The 17,171-nt window shown below is 48.7% G+C and overlaps 3 protein-coding genes across 5 annotated transcripts; 2 read left to right on the forward strand and 1 right to left on the reverse strand.

Annotated features, from left to right (window-relative positions):
• Positions 1–175: 175 nt before the first annotated feature.
• LOC135392070 (uncharacterized) lies at positions 176–2,735 on the reverse strand. The gene is made up of 7 exons (XM_064622723.1): positions 1,537–2,735; positions 1,311–1,458; positions 1,195–1,242; positions 1,078–1,119; positions 986–1,021; positions 841–903; positions 176–527 (listed from the first exon to the last, which is right to left on the reverse strand). Exons 1-7 carry the CDS (start codon positions 1,685–1,687, stop codon positions 269–271), a joined length of 747 nt encoding a protein of 248 aa, XP_064478793.1. The 5' UTR covers positions 1,688–2,735; the 3' UTR covers positions 176–268.
• On the forward strand, positions 1,938–12,152 carry LOC135392069 (eukaryotic peptide chain release factor GTP-binding subunit ERF3A-like). 3 transcript variants are annotated; one of them, XM_064622720.1, is made up of 12 exons: positions 1,938–2,268; positions 3,066–3,119; positions 3,631–3,816; positions 4,200–4,233; positions 4,314–4,422; positions 5,039–5,343; positions 5,739–5,979; positions 7,149–7,229; positions 7,316–7,417; positions 8,422–8,583; positions 8,641–8,809; positions 10,528–12,152. In XM_064622720.1, exons 1-12 carry the CDS (start codon positions 2,064–2,066, stop codon positions 10,569–10,571), a joined length of 1,692 nt encoding a protein of 563 aa, XP_064478790.1. In that variant the 5' UTR covers positions 1,938–2,063; the 3' UTR covers positions 10,572–12,152. The 3 variants fall into 3 exon arrangements, with proteins under 3 accessions (XP_064478790.1, XP_064478792.1, XP_064478791.1); XM_064622722.1 differs by having other exon boundaries at positions 1,969–2,001; XM_064622721.1 differs by lacking the exon at positions 1,938–2,268 and adding an exon at positions 2,915–3,003.
• A 2,784-nt stretch (positions 12,153–14,936) lies between these two features.
• LOC135393540 (uncharacterized) lies at positions 14,937–16,743 on the forward strand. Its single transcript, XM_064623949.1, has 2 exons — positions 14,937–15,471; positions 15,715–16,743. Exons 1-2 carry the CDS (start codon positions 15,070–15,072, stop codon positions 16,657–16,659), a joined length of 1,347 nt encoding a protein of 448 aa, XP_064480019.1. The 5' UTR covers positions 14,937–15,069; the 3' UTR covers positions 16,660–16,743.
• Positions 16,744–17,171: the final 428 nt, after the last annotated feature.

Raw genomic sequence — 17,171 nt, forward strand, 5'->3', positions numbered from 1 at the left:
TTTCGCTTTTAAAATTTACTTTTAATTCGTCAAAGCTACATTTTAAAATAATCTTCATCTTTTGTTATCGCAACAAATATCATGATAAAATAGGAACAAACAAAAAAAAAGCTAGTGATATCCCTATCACCAAGTGTTCAAAATTCGTCTAAAGATCCACTCAAAGAACAGAAAATGTAAATACAATATTTATTACACAAAATCACACCATTCATCGCCCGCAACATTTTTTTCATAAAAACATATACACCGCCCGCTATGCAACATGTTACGCGTCAACTTCCTGCTTGACTTGAAATGCCCGCGTTTCTGCCTCGTAAAGTATTCCGTTTATTTGGTGCAAGGTTTTTGACCGCAGCTTTTGGGGAAGCCTTCGAAGCCTGGCTGCGATGGACATTCCGTGGTAATACCACTCGTCTTTCTCTTCTTCCAAGTCCCGCAGCCTCTTGAGGCAGACGTTCAACGTCTTCAGCATTGCTGTGTCAACGTGGTCGACGTCATCTTCGTCGGGCGCTGGTCGCTTTCTCCTGCGACAAAGATGTTTTTTTGTTAACAGCAGAAATCTTAAGTTGTGAGCAAAAGCAACAAACAAAAGACACTTGCGGTACATTTTTGTGCCGTATAACTTTCTATGTACCCGTGTACACTTTCATGGGCTCCATATCCTTTAGCATGCCACATATCGTTTCATATATATGATATGTAACTTTTCATGGGCCGTGTACTTATCCACATGATGTACACACGTGCCATGTGCGGTATATCTGTCTTTCGTGTGCCATGTACCTACAAGCTGCGTAAAATTGGAGCTAAGCTTCTTGCCTATGTAATGAAACTTACAGGAAAGTGTGGTCAATACCGCTGTTCGTATTGTTGTGCTGTTCCACCTCGGGCTGTGAATTCCTGCAAGATATTATACGTAAACATAGCGCAGAAAGTAAGAGAGACAGATGAGAGAAAAACATTAGGTCGTAAATTCTCTCACCCCAGCCCCTCGTGTATTTCTATCTCATCGTGGTACCTGTAAAACACACATGAGACTTTTACAACTACCCCGAGCATCGATAACCTCCTTACATAAACTCGTCGACGGAGTTTGTGTTTGTCGAAGGAACAGATCTGCAACAGAAGATGAGTGGCAAGTTCAAAGATCGTAGCTTGTTACACATAATAAAGAGTATACCGACAGCTTACATGGCAATGTCGCCGAGATTGCTTGTCTCTAGTGCACAGTCAGCTTCACTGTTTAAAAAGAGTTGGGGAATATTAACAAGACTCGACCGAGAACCAATGTGAAGTGAAGAAACTACCTTTCCTGTCTGGACGACTTCAGCATTTGATTGACGGTGCCGTACAGCCGCCACTTCACAAACTTCTCGCTTTCTCCCGAAGCGACTTTTTTTCGTATTCTGACATAGTTATCCCGTGCATTATTCCATTTCCTGATACATTCGTCAGCTAGATACAGAAAGAGTTGTGTTATGCTACGTTGGTTGCATCCGGTGAATACGACACTTTTGCGTCCTTCTACCTCACCTGTCAGACCAAGTTGATCGGCTATCACCTGCCACGTCTGTTGTTTCATTTCGAAGTTTCTGAATCCAGGGTCATCCTTGTCGTACAAGATGCGGTGAGGCATCATTGCCTCCAGCAGAGCATCAGTTGACGACCTAAACGATTTCGCCATAACAACAAACCGGGCATTTGGCCATTTCGGTCTGTTCTATCTTTCTTTTTTTTTAAAGTTCATATTATTGATAAGGTACTACGTATTAATATTTTATGTACTTGATAAGACAAAAAGAAATCATATTTGCGTGTCAAAAAGAACTTTTATTCGTGCGGGAAAAAAAAAAAAAGCATCTCGTAGCGCTGCCGTCCGTTATGCAGTTCTGCGGAAGTGACGTTTCACTATACAGGAAGTCGCGTCTGTGTTTCGTTCCTCCTCTTTTTCAAGCCTAATTTTGCACACGCGGTGTTCTGCGGTGATTTGGTGGAGTGGTAAATAATTTTTTCTCGGTACACTTTGAACTTAGCGGTGAGATATAAGTGTCGTGACAAACATGGACACGTCGCCGAACGAGGGACAGGTCGCCCCGGATAACTGGGAACAGCACAGTGACGATATTACGGAGGCCCTAGACGACGATGTCTCCAAGACGTTCTCGAAGTTAAACGTGGACGCGCCGCCATTCGTGCCTTCATTCGCAACGTTGCAGATGGCACATATTGAGCCCGGCGAAAAAGACGGTGACAATTCACCATCGGGTAAGGCTCCGGTTTGGCAGTAATTCAGCCCGTTTCTGGACAGACGATTTATGCGAGGCAGAAACACGTCTGCCGCAGTCGGTGTCAACGCACCTTGCCTCATCACGGCAGATGGGGGGAAAAAAACCCGTTCTCCAATCGGTCGCTCTTTTTCGCATTTTTCTACACAGTAATTAACACACGCACGAACAACGTGTTGAGTTGGAGTAAGACAGGCGCTGTCTTTTATCCGTACGTACGCATAAAAGGTGCAGACGTGTAGGCTTACGACGGTTGGATGAATCAGCGCATGGGTGCTCGGCGTGTTTCGTGGAATTGTCATGGATTCCCATTGTGATTTCGTCAGAATTGCGGACCCTCGTTGTTGTGCCATTTGACAGGGTTTCAAACGCCTTCCACGCGCTGTCTTTCGTAAAGGCATGTTTTCTTCCGCGCGATAAAGGATCTCGTGTACCGGTGTAGTACGACATGCCCTGAGGGAGCGCGTTCTGCTAGCAGAAGTCACTGATAAGCTGCGTAACAAGGACGGCAGCTGCGCAATCGGTCCTAGCGTATCGCTTACGGATAACAATTAGCGCCGTTTGGTGGTGTCGCTGCCACGTTGCGGTGCTATCGTGTCTTGCTTGTCAGTAGCTCTTTTCTTGAGATAAGTCTGTTGTCGGCTTGCTGCGGTGCTGCCGCGGGTAACCTGTGCCTTCTAATCTGCTACGTTGTGAATCTTAAATTGCGTTTGACGTGAGTTCAAATACTTCGTTGAATAACGGCGTTATCTAATACGGTTTCTCTTTCTCGTGTAGATAAGAGAGACAGCGAAAAGGAGGACTCTGCGAGTATGGACGACTCTCCAGCAGGTGCGTTTGCCTGTGGTGGCCTTGGTTGCCAGCACCGTGTGTTATCAGAGCGTGAAATCTTTTTTTCGCGTGTTGTAATGTTACTGCGCAAATGCTTCAGTACCGAACTTGTCGTGTGTTATTTCTTGAGAATGTATTTCTCCACAACAGGAATGTTATGATACCACAGTGAGTTGATCATCAACTTCATAGATTCAGGAATGGGCTGTAAAATATGAAACTATGCATGAGAAATAGCATTCTTTGTGTGTGAGGCTTGTGTATTCAACAGGGATTGGTCTAATTAGTTTGATACCAGTGCATGCGCTCTGGGGTTCATGCCCTTGGCTGATGCAAGCCTCGTTATTAATCTAGCCCGGGGTCCAAATATCAGGATTATCATAGGGTGCTGGTCCCAGTCCCAGTATTTTCCTGCTAACTGAAAATATTGCGGCACAATTGTGCAATATGGTGTGACATTTTGTTGGCACTGTATGAGCGTTGGTGTTTTTTTTTTTCCTTATCGCTATAGACTGGGAGTGTGTAACACTGGAAGACACCAACCATGACCGGGGCGGAGGGGGAGAGAACACCCCCTCGACGGGGGACGAAGAAGAGCGCATGGAAGTTGTGAGCAAGCCCAAGAAGAAGCCCCTCAAGGAAGAAGATCAAGGACCTAAGAAGGAACACATCAATGTGGTGTTTATAGGTCATGTAGGTAAGCAACCATGATTGGTTTCGTGCGGGCCCGCCAGGGGTGCCGCTACGAATCGTATCTGTATCGATATTATTTATGCTTTTCTAGAATCGAACGTTACATAGATGATTTTGTCTGTTGTGGCGATGGGATGGTAATATCTTGGAAGCAAATATCAATAAATATTGATCAGGTATTGATATTTTTGTAGCGTCCGTAGGACGAGTACCAACATTCGAAATTGGAACGTTCTTTTCACCCATACTGGCTGGAAGTCTGCGTTTTGTTGTTGTTGTTGTTGTGTGTTGGTAGAGTGGCACGAATCATTTTTGGGGTTAATCCCCAAAGCATCTCTGTTTCTGCCGTGCGCAACAACGTCCTGCTAACGTATCGTGTCCTTGCAGACGCCGGCAAGTCTACGATAGGCGGCCAACTCCTGTAAGTAGGAAATGCCCAGTCGTCGTCGTAGTAACCATGAGGTCTGTAGTTGACAACGTTCCAAACTTCTTCCGTCGCAGGTATCTGACCGGGATGGTGGACAAGCGTACGTTGGAGAAGTACGAGCGGGAGGCAAAAGAGAAGAACCGAGAGTCCTGGTATCTCTCCTGGGCACTCGACACAAACCAGGTACGGAACTGGGGACGGTGTCCAGAACCGGGGATCGTTAGAGGCGCGGCGACATCTTGCCCCCTGCCTCTTCCATTGCCCCGGGAAAGCATCTGGTTGTTGGATGTTCCTTGGTCCCTCTATTCCGAGCGATTGAGCCATTGTGACAACGTACAGTACGTCAAGGACTGGGCACGGGGTGTGCAAGGACAGTTGAGTGATGGCAGTTGAAGAAAAGGGACAGTGTGTCCTGGGAGTGTGTGTCTCTGTTGGATATGTTGAGGGTCATCTAGGTAGTATCTGTGTAGATCTTGATGTGGTGGGGTTGGCGCTCAGCATGTGCAAGCCATACTATTCGGAACCTGTACTTGACCCTGCCCATGGGAATGGGCAGGTCCTCTCTGGCCTAGATGGCGCTCTTGAACATTCTGCAAAGCCTGGCCGAGTTCCGTGTGCAGTACGGTTGTGAAACATGCGCAAGCAGTACCCGTGGAATTCCGTGCCCGTGGGCACGGCTAGGCTTCCCCTGCTCTAAAAGGCGTTTTTCGAGCGTTCCGCGGAGTTTGACCACCACATGCACACGCATGGACATGTGTGCATGTGCGTTAACCCACACGCGCGTTGTTCTGGTGTGCAGGAGGAACGTGACAAGGGCAAAACTGTGGAAGTCGGAAGAGCGTACTTCGAGACGGACCACAAACACTTTACCCTGCTGGACGCACCCGGCCACAGATCCTTCGTGCCCAACATGATTGGCGGCGCGTGCCAGGCGGACCTGGCCGTCCTGGTGATATCCGCCCGCAAGGGAGAATTTGAGACAGGGTTTGAACGCGGAGGACAGACGCGAGAACATGCCATGCTGGCCAAGACGGCCGGGGTCAGGCACCTGGTCGTCCTGGTCAACAAGATGGACGATCCCACGGTCGAGTGGTCGGAAGAAAGGTACGTGCGGGGAAGCAGTGCACTGAAGTGTTCGAAGCTCTTCCTTAATTTCTTTAGAAACATTATAGAAGTTAAAAGTGTTTTCGCTACGTCGTTACGCTGAATTTCACGAATCAGTCGATGGAAGATGTGTTGGAAAATGGACGTTACGTTAAACTGGAAATCATTTGTATGGAACACAGTGCCAGGTGGACTCTACGAAAGTTTGTAGTACATAGATTTTTCGAGTGGTTTGTCATATCTGAAAATCCTGCCCAGTTTTTAACCCTTTTCGATAGACTGGTTTGTCATTGTGGACTTTTCCCTTGTACATTCTATCTACCACTTGTACATGTAGCTGTGGTACATCCCATAAATACTGAAGCCATGGGACCAATGATGGATGTCCATTCCAGGTACAACGAATGCAAGGACAAGCTCGTGCCCTACCTTAAGAAATGTGGCTTCAACCCCAAGCAGGAGCTGACGTTCATGCCCTGTTCGGGGCTCACGGGGGCCTTCTTACGCGACCCTGCTCCCCCCGAGGTGTGCCCCTGGTACCGGGGACCCGCTTTCCTGGAGTACATTGACGGGCTCCTGCCCATGACCCGCTCCTGCGAGGGACCCTTCCGAATGCCCGCTGTAGACAAGTATAAGGTGAGATTGCCCCGCGGTTAGTGTCAGTGCATTGCCTATTTTTGATACGTGTCCATCGCCCTTTTTGCTGTAACGCTTGGAATGGAGGTCTACGTCTATCCAAATAAGTCGGGCTGTGCCAATATTGGAAACTTTGAATTGTGATTCGAATTTAAATTTATGCGATCGGGATTGTGCTAAAAATTAGGACTGCCCGATAGTGTGGACCGAGGTTGTAGCCCCTAGAAGTCAAAAAAATCGGTCAGCGATCACACTGTTCATTTGCGGAGAGCTTCAAGTGGCCCAAAATGTGTACAAAGACTAGCCTTTCTGCATGATAACTTGTAGTTATTATGTTCTCACATTATGTTCCTATACGGGTCCACATGACGCACACTCCCACAAGTGATTGGAAAGTTTTGTGCTTGGATTATCGATCATCGTAGTCCCTATTGTACATTGTACATTATAGATGCTAATGGACGTATTCACAACTTCCAGAGTTGCATACAGTGACAAAGAATTTATTTGCAATTCATAAAAAGTACAGGAAGTACAAATGCAAGCAAATAGACTAGAGGATGCACATCTTGGTAATTTAATGCGTGTTCTACAGGTTTTCCCGGTGATTTTAATCCAAGCGCCACCGAAATTAATCCACGTGCCGAGCAAACTTTATGGGGCATGGATTAATTTAGCTGGAACTTGGATTAAAATTGCCGGGAAAACCTGTAGTATCTGTTTTCTTATAATGTTTACTTTCTGACTGGAACGCTATGGGCTCACCCATTAGGAGCAGCAGTTCTCCTGGTGGGCACAAAGTTGCGAAATTTTCCAAAGCGAGATACTCGAAATATTCTAATTGGGCACTTGGGGAATATAATTGATTTTGATTAAAAATGGAATAAACAATTCTCATTTGATTTCCAGTGCCTGCGAGATATTCGTACTCGATTCAATCCGGAAATTTTGCCATTCGCGCAGCTCTAGAAATAAGTCCCGACAATTTATCGAGACGTAACTCAGTACGAGGTAACGCCACCTTTGAGGCTCGCGTTACTTTCGTTCGGTGCTTCTGAATACAAATGGTTTTAGGTGATTCAGGTGGCATAAGGCACGAATTCTTCTGAGCTATCAAGGCCAGACTTTGTTGCCTGTTGAGCCTGACAGTGAGTCTTCTGCTATTTCAGGACATGGGCACGGTAGTCCTGGGTAAAGTGGAGTCTGGGTCGGCAAAGCGAGGGCAGCAACTAATCTTGATGCCCAATAGGGTGAGTTTCGGGACCCCTACGTGCCTGCGGCGACTCGTCTCGGAAAGGCGCACCTCACACCTTTTCACTTTTAACGTGTTCCGCAGAAAAGCGTGGAGATTCTTCAGCTGTGGTCGGACGAGGATGAGGCTTCTATGGTGACATCCGGGGAGAACGTCAAGGTCAAGTTAAAAGGTGTAGAGGAAGAGGTGAGGAAAGGTTTCCACTAAACTCGGTCTTGTGTGAGGTGCAGCAGGAAGTGAGGGCGTAGAGCACCGAAATCAGGGTGTAGAATAGTTGGGGTTTGGGCTATATACACCCATCCAACCCTGTGGAAACGTTACAGGTACAAACTGATTTAGCGATAACAATTTTGCATTTTTTTTCCCGCTTTCCTCGTTGGTTCTAACCGAGGATCGTTAGAGGCAGGGCTGTTTCCTTTGCCTCTGTCTCTTCCATTGCCTCGGGAAAGCAGTGAGCGACTGTCGGCCATCTTGTGACTCTTCGCACCCTTGCGATTGAGCTGTGCTGGCATCGCACAGCACCTCATCATGGTTAGAGCCCAAAGTTTTAGGGTTTAACCCAATTCTTCCCCGAATTTGCACCCCGAATTGAAGGTCGCCTCTTTAGGGTGAAACCCGATTTTTACCCGGCAAATTGCCCTCGTTGAGACGTCCGTAGGAATGTGCACTAACTTGTTTTGCAGCAGATGCAGTTACGTCACCGTTTGTACCAAACCCAGCACAGTCCGTTTGAGTAACTGAGCCCGATTTTTTTTTCCACCGAATTTAGTGTACTGGAAGTTTTCCCACCCGAATTCGCGTGAATTTGGAGCGCACATTTATTTACCCACTTATTAGCCCCCAAATTAAGAAAAAAAAATATTTTCCAAAGACTTCAGGCTCTAATTATGGTGTTATACACGAGGTTTGCACCCATCATTAAAGGAGTAACAAAATGACATTTAGTTGAAACTGACTTACCCAAAATCATCATATCTGTCAACAGGCAGTCTACCAAGAGCTGTCGTGCCATGCTTTTATTATAATTTTTTTTAATGGCGTCTCGTCACTGTGCAGTTTAATTTACAAAAATGCCCTCAAATATCGGACACCAGAGTGCCTAATTTCCCATTGAAAGTGGCAAAACTCTGAAAGAGTTGAGGGATTTCTAGAGAATGTGCAGCTGCCCCTAACGGACGTCTTTTCCTCAGGAAGTGTCTCCTGGCTTTGTCCTCTGCGATCCCGTGAACCCGTGCAAGGTAGCCAAGGTGTTTGACGCCCAGGTGGTTATCCTGGAACACAAGTCCATCATCTGTCCGGGGTACAGCGCAGTTCTACACATCCACGCAGCCATAGAAGAGTGTTCTGTGAAGGTGAGTCTGTGGTGAAGGTGTGGGGTGTCCCAGCTGAAGAGGCTTCTCGGCTTGCAGACGATCATGTGCCTAGTAGACCGCAAGTCCGGGGAGAAGAGCAAGACGAGGCCGCGTTTTGTGAAGCAGGACCAGATTGCCATCATGCGGATGGAATGCGCTGGCGTCGTCTGCATGGAGCCTTTCAAGGAGTTCCCACAGATGGGACGATTCACGCTCAGGGACGAAGGTCAGTGGACGCGTGTGGTTACCGGACAGTCGCCACTATAATTAGGGCCCCGTGTTCTAGGGTTGAACCTGGTAAAACCTGGTTTTTTACCCCACGATTGGCATCATTGTCAATTAGGGTAAAACTGGAAAAGCCCGCCAAAACGGGAATTGCTGAAGAATCAGTTAGGCCACACATACAACACATCCCACCCAGCACAGTCGCTGGGCATCTCCTGTTCATATGGAATGCGAGATGAGCGTTTCCTTTTCTTCTTTTTTTTTCCCCGAAATCCTTTTTTTTTTCACCTGATATGGTCAGATTTCACCCGTTGTATAGCTCCCAGGATAAAACCCGATTTTTACCCCCAGATTTTGGGGAAAAAAATACAAAACCTGAAAACACGGGGCCCGGATTCAAGAAGGGGGGAAGGGTGTCTCAAAGCCGAGGGAATGCCCGTATGAAAATGGAAATGGTTTGGCAATGGTATGGTTCTATTTACCGACCTCACTGTTCACGAAGAAATGGATGGGAAGGGCCGTCTCGGCGTGTTCTGCTTGGTACAACTCCGTCCTTCACGTCACCTCCTCTACGGAAGTAGGAACGTTCTCATAGAGCCCGTGGTCGTTTCTCTGTGGGGATGCTCCATCGGCACAGCAACCTCATCAACGAAAGAAATGACGTTTAATCCAGGGATAACCCGTGGCACTGCCTAATAAAGTTCTCCCGCATCTCGTGTCCACAATTGCATCAGGGTCTGCAAAACCGTTTCCATTTCACACTCGTGCTTCCGTACCTTCGAGGCACCCTGTATGTGTGGTACGTGTGACAGTAGTCAGTTAGTAGTAGTCAGTAGTCAGACAGTTATTTTTGACAGTAGTGGTGCTAGAAATCACCGTGTGGTGCAGGATTCTGGCCCCTTGCAAGTGACGCCTAGATACAGGGAAGCACAATCGCTTAAACAATGTCACATATCATGTAGGGCCTGACCTTTTAGGGTTGTACCCGATTACACCCGATATTTACCCCCCTCCCGATTCAAGTCTGCAAAAACGGGGTTTAACCCGATATTTCCCCGAAAACTACTGGACCAGGGTGATCCGAAGTCGTCACAACTAGCAGAGAACTTTGGAAACTGTGTTGTAAACATATAAATATGCTCACACAAACTGTCAAACAGACCCTGCTGAGTCTTGCATGTCTTGTGTGTATTATGCCGATGTTATGTGTGTTAAACCGAAGACTTGTGCCTGATTCTGTCCGATTCAACAAGAATTGGGTTGAATCAGGTTCAGTTCAACCTGATTACACCCGAATTATTGAAGCAAACCCAACATTATCCCCACCCCCGCCCCGATTTTGCTGAAAAATAAAACCGGAAAAAATCAGGCCCTACACATAAGTAGTAGTTAAGAGCCTGCCAACGATAGCCGTGCTTTCAGCTTTCCATAGCTGTGGAGACCAGCCGCCATTGGCTGCACGGACGGCAGCTGGTAAGCCTCGTTGGCGAAATTGGCTGCGGTGATTGGCTGGTCTCCTGTATCTGGGTGGCATTGCTGCAGGCCACGGGATCAGTCTCGCATCCGGTGCAGATAAAAAAAAAAATGGACGACCCGTGCTGATAGTGAGTTGGGCAACTCGTGCCGATAGAGAATCGGGGGAAAAGGTTGTGCTTGACTGCGCGAGTGGATGTTTTAATTCTGATTAATTAATCAATTAAATCCTGTGGTGGTATCCAGGCCGCACCATCGCGATCGGCAAGGTGCTGCGAGTGGTGGAATGACTGGGAGGGGCCGGACGGCCACGCCTCTCTCGCAACGCCACCAAACAGCAGCAGCAGCAGCAGCAGACCGCCTACTCCACCAAATCACCCGCCAGAACAGGGAGTCCCCCGCCACAGGAAGAGGGAAGGGGGAAAACGCTCCCGGAAGAAGAGGAGGAGGAGGACAGAGTCCTGCGCGACGGGAGCAACGGCTCCGTCGCTCCAACGTCTGAGGGCTGCGCTGGGCGGGGCTTGGCCCTGATGGGATGACATAAGGGGACGGGGGTCGCCGAGAACGGCCTCGTGTTTCGGGGGGAGAGACTGCTGCTGCACGAAATTTGAGCAGCACTATCGCAACATTCTTTTACGCAGTTTTTTTTTTTTTTTTTTTACGTATCTCGAATAATTGGATATGATTTCACGCTTCTGTCTGGTACTGTGTCACTTTTTGTGTGTGTGTGTTGAGATATCATCCTTAGTTCGCTGTAGACTCCCGGACTAAAAGTCGAGAGGGAAGACTTGCGTAGGGATCTGTTAGGGATGACTTTCCCGGAGGAGCGCTCTTCCCTCTCTTCCTTTAGTAATGGGGGGGGTACGATAATTTAATGTGATAGCGAAAAGTTGTTTCCGAGCACGGTCGCACGATTTCGCGTGGTCCATGCGAGGAGAAAAACTCGACATCCGCAGCTTTTTCAACATCGACGCCTTGGGGGGGGGGAAAGCATCACAATTGACAGACAGCCTGTTCTGTTCTGTTCTGTGTTCGTGCAGGTGCGAAACATTTTCCCCAAAACTTTTTCTCGTTTATGGGGGGGGGGGGGGTAAAAAAAAATAAACGAAAAGTCTCTCCTTTCGAGCTGTCGCCGCCATTTTCTGCCACCCCTCTTCCGAGCTCCTCCCCGCGGCAGCGCAGGGGGCCACGGTCGAAAGTAGGACGGCGCCGAGTGGAAACCCGCCGTCCTCGGCTGCTTGTTCGCGAAAAAACTCTGCTACTAACAAGATTGCTGTACCACAGCTTCTTCCAGTTTGTATTTACTTAGGCTCCATTACATTGTTTCTCTCCTTCTCTCTCTCTCTTTCTCTCTCTCCCTTTTTTGTTCTCCCTCCTTCCCTTCCGATGACGTTGCGCAAAAAGTCACTTTATTTGGTTGCCGCTGCAAACGGATGTGGAGGGCGTGAGTCGTCGTTCCGCGGAGGGGGCAGGTTGAGGACCCTCCGCGGGCTACGCGACGTATGTGTTGCATTGTCGCTGACAGGGTTGTATAAAGTTTTGTTTCTCTTAATTGTGATTGCCTTTTCCATGCATCGTCGTCTTTCTTTTTTTTTTTTTTTTTTCCCCTCTGAGAGAAGTCTGAATAGTGCTGCTTCTCTCTCGGGTCGTATGCACGGGAACTGTTGTGTAAAGAGACTTCATCCGCCATGTTGCCCACAAACTGATGGTGGGAGTTGTTTTTTTTCTTTTTTTTTCTGTTGGTGGTTGATGTCCACCGGAAGGGACGTCGCGGTCTCTGTGTTAAGCATGTTTTTATTATAAAGAATGAGGTTCTCCCTTAAAGCTTAGTTTTTATCGGACTTGGAAGAAAAATAAACTGTTTTGATTGATTTGGAAGGCTGGTGTGTCGTGAGTCTTGCCCAAACCCCTCCAATGTACACGTGCTGTGCTACACCCCTTTAGGTCTGTGCCGCACTGTCTAGCTTGACTGGGATATACTGGTCTGGCCCTATTAATCTTGCATTGGGGCAGTGCCACTCAACTTTTTTTGGTGACGCGGGGTGGGGAATCTTGTGGGTACTGTAGGCAGTGAACAAACATTGAGCAACAATTCTGATCTGAACGATCCATTTCAGTTATTTTTGGCAGTAACGAGCCAGCCTTCATCTGGCTAAACTTGACTCTTTCATAACCCTGCCTCCTGTTCACGTCACCTGGTGCTCAGGAACATGAACCTCCTCCGGAACTTTGCCAGGGGGTTCCAGGACCCCTTCGCGAAGTCTACCCAGCTGACACTCTAGATGAAAGTTTCGAGCGATATCCTAAGAATCGCGTGTTTCATGCGAGTAGTCATGAAAATCCCATAAAAATTTGCCTCTCAACGTTGCAACACGGAATTCACAACACACTGCCCGACCTCTGTGCATTAAAGGGGGGGGGGGGGGACGTTGTGCCCCGGCCCCCTTTGGCAGATTGGAAACTCTCCGACTATGGTCCAGACCAACGCCACTTATAGACATAGAAGTCCTGCTTATTGCCTCCTAGCCCTCCTTCGCTACGCGGGCATGAAGTCAGAATTCGTCATGACGTCATAGTGTTCGGCAGCGCCACCAATTTGGTAGAGTTGAACTACGTTCGAGGCTAGGGGCGAACAAGGTCTTAGGCTTATTCAAGAACTCGCAAATCATCGCAGCTAACTTGGAACCTGCACTCCCGAATATGTAGACAAAAAGCGAAACACGCTTTCCAGAAAATCATTTTTGAGAAAGATATGGTACCGTTTTGCTCTTTATTCCCAAGGTTTCCATTTAGTAAGCGGGGACGTTCAATCACTACCCGCAGACCTAGGTGTTCAACCACGACCGCTGAAAGCACGTTCGTGATTGGCTACCGCCGTTGAAAACGCAATCTTGATTGGCTGACCCTTAGTTGTTACGCCACATCGACGAGTACGTACGCTTTCTCTGTCTAGGTGGTGCTGTACAGACCCAGACGCCCCGTGACGCTATTGGCGAATTCGGGTGGTCATTTTGTTGTTTTTTTTTTTTTTTTTTTTACCAGATCCCGAGCAGCCATTTTCGCTTAGTCAAAGCGAAGCAATCTCGCATGTTCGCGTGGCGCACTCCGTGCGCCCGGAATTTGCCAGCTAGTACTTTTTTTCGCCTCAACTATATAATCTCAACTATATCCGCTGTTGTCACATCCGCACACGCACTAGTACGTCGAAGTTCACGCAGGTTAGCAGACGAGCGACCGCGATGCCCCTATAGCGTGATCGAAGCGGCAAAAACCGCAAGATTCCTGGCACTCATGTTCGGGAGGCAACGGTCGCGTGATCCAACATGGTCAATTTCCGAGCGTCAGGTCGTGTTGCCATGACATGAACCACCAGAATTCACCATATGAGGCGTTCGTTTGTTGTTTCACTGTTCGTCTCCTATGTATTTAATGTTCAACAAGTGTACCCCGGTGATCCCCCCCCAACAACAACAAAAAGAAAAAATCCGTCTTCGATAGCTTCGGTTGCCGCAGCAGTGCGCTGTCCACCGAGTAGTCCAACACATTTAGGTAGGGCATTGGTGTTGCCCCTGCCTGCGAACATCTATATGCACTTGCTGCAGTGAAATGCTGGCACTACCATATATTATACCTTCGTGCGATGGTTGCGCATGTCTGACGTTGCTCCTCCCTGGTGCAAACCTGAAGCGGAGCGGAGCCATCTTCAATTTAATCAGTTGTCGCGTGCTTGCACGACGGAGGTCGCGAAACACAACACACATCTAGAGTACAAGACCTGCGCGTGGCATCTTCTGCGTCCTGCCCGCCCTCAGGGAGCCCCCAGGAAGGAAGGGATCAGAGAAAGAACCTTTCTCGCGGCTCTAATCGACGGTGCATGTAAAAGTTATCGTAGATTATTGGCGGTGTTCGGTAAATACCGAAATCCTGGAACCCTATATAGGAAGGGAGTTGCCTCAGGACAGAAGCCGCCGATATTTCGAACAGAGACTGTTCTTCTTCTGGCAACTCTGAGGCAACTCCCTTCCTACATCTCTACCGGTTCGCTGGATTTCTACCCATCTGGAACCCTATATAGTACGTCTTACGGACGTACACGAAACTATACGGTGTACCTCCATAGGTTCCGCTTCTTCAGCTGTATAGTCTATGTCGGACAATATGGTAGTGTGTATTACACGTAAGGTTTATCTGCCCGTATGTGTGGCGACATGTTGCACGTGCCGCGGGGTAGGACTGCGGATAATTTCCTTTTGACGGGCGCCGCGCAAAGCAGCATGGGAACTTTGAGGGACAGTGCTCTGTCGTCTTGCTTCGGTTATGGTTTACCGTGGCTGACGCTGCTGCTGCGCACACCGGGAATGTTGTTGTTCTTCCTCTACCTCCGCCTCTGTCCGTCTCATGATGCTTTAAGGTGCTGTAAGTTCCCATGAGCCCTTGCGTGCCACGATCCCAATGAAGGCTTCTGAGGGATCTCAGGCAGTTGCTGTTTTGTGGTCTATTTTTGAAGCGTGATGTGGGCAAGCTAACGCTTGTGATAGCAGGTCTATTCTTCGACACACGGTGCTGGAAGCAATATGTTTACCTCCCCCACATTGTTTACCGTCCTCGCCGGATTGAACAAGCAGTCTTGATCGAGCTCAGCAAGCCAACACGTTGCCAACTGAGCTACCGCGAGGCCAGACACCGAGAAAAAAGATGAGCAAGGTCATCTGGGCAGGGCGTCATTGCGCGAGCGGAAAGATAACGCTCAACGCTCGAACTGGCCGAGACGATTGTCGTTAAGCCACAATGTTAGATTCCGACCATACGTTCATCAGCGCAGTCCGACTCCAGGGATCCCGTCGAAGACATGACGGCGCTGAAGAAGGCGGCGGAATTCCCCCTGCCCATTCTCCCGCCTACTTCTTGTGGTTCTTCCTTGCCTTGCTGCTGATGGGCCTCTCCATGCCCATCGGCTTCCTCATACTTCATCTGACACGTTCCGCGAGACGACCTCAGGACATAGCCTCTGACGTCGCGGCCACGAAGAACGCAAACCGGACATCACTGGTGACACTTCCGCGACCTCTGAGCCTGTGGATGCCTCCGGTGCGTTGTGGGCGGCCGGTATCTTTTTTCGAACCATCGGCGGAACAGTACAAGGCTTTCCAGAAGACCGTGGCAGCACCTGGCTCGGGTCAACATTTTCAGGTACAGGAAGCTTTTTTTTCTTTCTCTCTATGGCTGCTGGTCAGGTATTGGGCTGTATTGATGGTCCAGGTATCGCTCTTGGATGTGGCGCAGTGTGCTATGGGGGCAAGTCGAGCAACTGAAGGTAGCTGGAATCGTCAACTCGATAACTCTGTTATAGAGAGACAAGTGGTTACGTCTACAGTTTCTGTTACGTATCTGCATGACTGTTTGGCAGAGCTGTAAATGTCCCTCTTCTCCTAGGGTGACGGTGCTGTCTTCTGCTACTACAACCGTTCCCGCCTTACAATACTTGAGGGTCAGGCCTACCGTCCATTTCTCATTCCCTCCCAGTTCTGCAGCCACGTCATCTACGGCCCTGTCCCCATTGATCACAGCACCCTTTACCTTCTAACCGTTACTTACGACGAAATGCTTCTGGAAGACCTCGAAACACTCAGGTCTTCTGGAGCAAAACTCGTGGTGTCCGTCGGAGGACCCGAGCACGACGGGACCTTCTCTATACTTGCCAACAGGACCGGCTTCTACTCCAGACTCGCTGTCAACTTGGTGTCTTGGATCAAAGAACACAAATTCAGCGGCGTCGACCTCTACTGGGTGGACCTCGATGGTCCCTGTGGCCGTGCCGACGATACCCATGCCCTGACACGATTAGTGAGGCATCTTCGGCGAGCGTTTGCCGTGAACGACCCATCGCTGGTGATTACCCTTCACGTACCAGAAGCAGGACGGGGACAAATACTAAACCTTACTCGAGGAACTGTAGATTACTATTTTCTACCAAGATCGCCGTGCGAGTCCACGGAATTCCACGGTGCCCTGAGGCAAATGAACCAAAGCATTATCGACAACCTGTGTTTCACTCTATCCCCGCTGGGAACGGCATTCTCAGAGAACACGCTGGAAGTGGTAGAAGCCATGTTGCCTTATCACGTGGCGTGTCAGTTGAACGGAACCGAAAGGTTCCGCGATTCGTGTCAGGCAAAGCTGGTGCTCGAAGGCAACAGCAGCGTGTGGCACGTCTACGAATCTCCTGATACGGTTGCAGAGAAAGCGCGGGAAGTGCGCAAGATGGCACCGAACAACAGTTGCTTCTTGGTGAGCGACGTGGACATGGACGATTTTCTGGGATCCTGTGGACCGAAGCATGCCTTGCTTCAGTCCGTTACAATGAGTGGTCGAAGATAAGGATTCGTCCCATGAAAGTACGCCCAGATCATGACTGCACGAGACTTATTGTCCGCTTATAATAAATTGTGATCAACAGCTGTATATCGAAGTCGAACACGACGCTTTCCTACCCATTTTGAAAAATCTAGGAATCTCTATAACGCAATTCTATGAAATTGAGATCGGTGAAATAGAGCACCTCTGGTCCAGAGTGACGTTTTGTAGACTCTGTAACACCCCCCCCCCCCCCCTCACGTCTCCTGGTGCTACGTGCTACAAACCGTTGGGATGTGGGTTCTGCGGGCCTCTGTGAAGAGCCCCGGGCTCCATCCCCGCACACCCCCTCTTCCCCCGGCCCTAGTCATCTGAATGCTGAGCTGCAAGACAGGTAAACACAAACAGGGCAAACTCTAAACGACGCTATAGAAGCAGGCCCGCTTTGGCAAAAACATAAGAATGACAACCATATAGTGTGGATAGAGATATTAAAAAGTACGTAATTGAAAAGTTGATGGATTGAACAACTTGGG

This window comes from Ornithodoros turicata, chromosome 4 (assembly GCF_037126465.1).
Source record: "Ornithodoros turicata isolate Travis chromosome 4, ASM3712646v1, whole genome shotgun sequence".
Lineage (NCBI taxonomy): Eukaryota > Metazoa > Arthropoda > Arachnida > Ixodida > Argasidae > Ornithodoros > Ornithodoros turicata.

Excerpts from the sequence above, each read along its gene's own strand:
- LOC135392070 (XM_064622723.1), bottom strand. The coding sequence starts at position 1,687 with ATGGCGAAATCGTTTAGGTCGTCAACTGATGCTCTGCTGGAGGCAATG. Across the intron at positions 904-985 it reads GAAATACACGAGGGGCTGGG|GAATTCACAGCCCGAGGTGG; the intron begins GTGAGAGAATTT and ends AATATCTTGCAG. Across the intron at positions 528-840 it reads GGTATTGACCACACTTTCCT|GAGAAAGCGACCAGCGCCCG; the intron begins GTAAGTTTCATT and ends TCTTTGTCGCAG.
- LOC135393540 (XM_064623949.1), top strand. The coding sequence starts at position 15,070 with ATGTTAGATTCCGACCATACGTTCATCAGCGCAGTCCGACTCCAGGGA. Across the intron at positions 15,472-15,714 it reads GCTCGGGTCAACATTTTCAG|GGTGACGGTGCTGTCTTCTG; the intron begins GTACAGGAAGCT and ends CTCTTCTCCTAG.
- LOC135392069 (XM_064622720.1), top strand. The coding sequence starts at position 2,064 with ATGGACACGTCGCCGAACGAGGGACAGGTCGCCCCGGATAACTGGGAA. Across the intron at positions 2,269-3,065 it reads CGGTGACAATTCACCATCGG|ATAAGAGAGACAGCGAAAAG; the intron begins GTAAGGCTCCGG and ends TTTCTCGTGTAG. Across the intron at positions 8,584-8,640 it reads TAGAAGAGTGTTCTGTGAAG|ACGATCATGTGCCTAGTAGA; the intron begins GTGAGTCTGTGG and ends CTCGGCTTGCAG.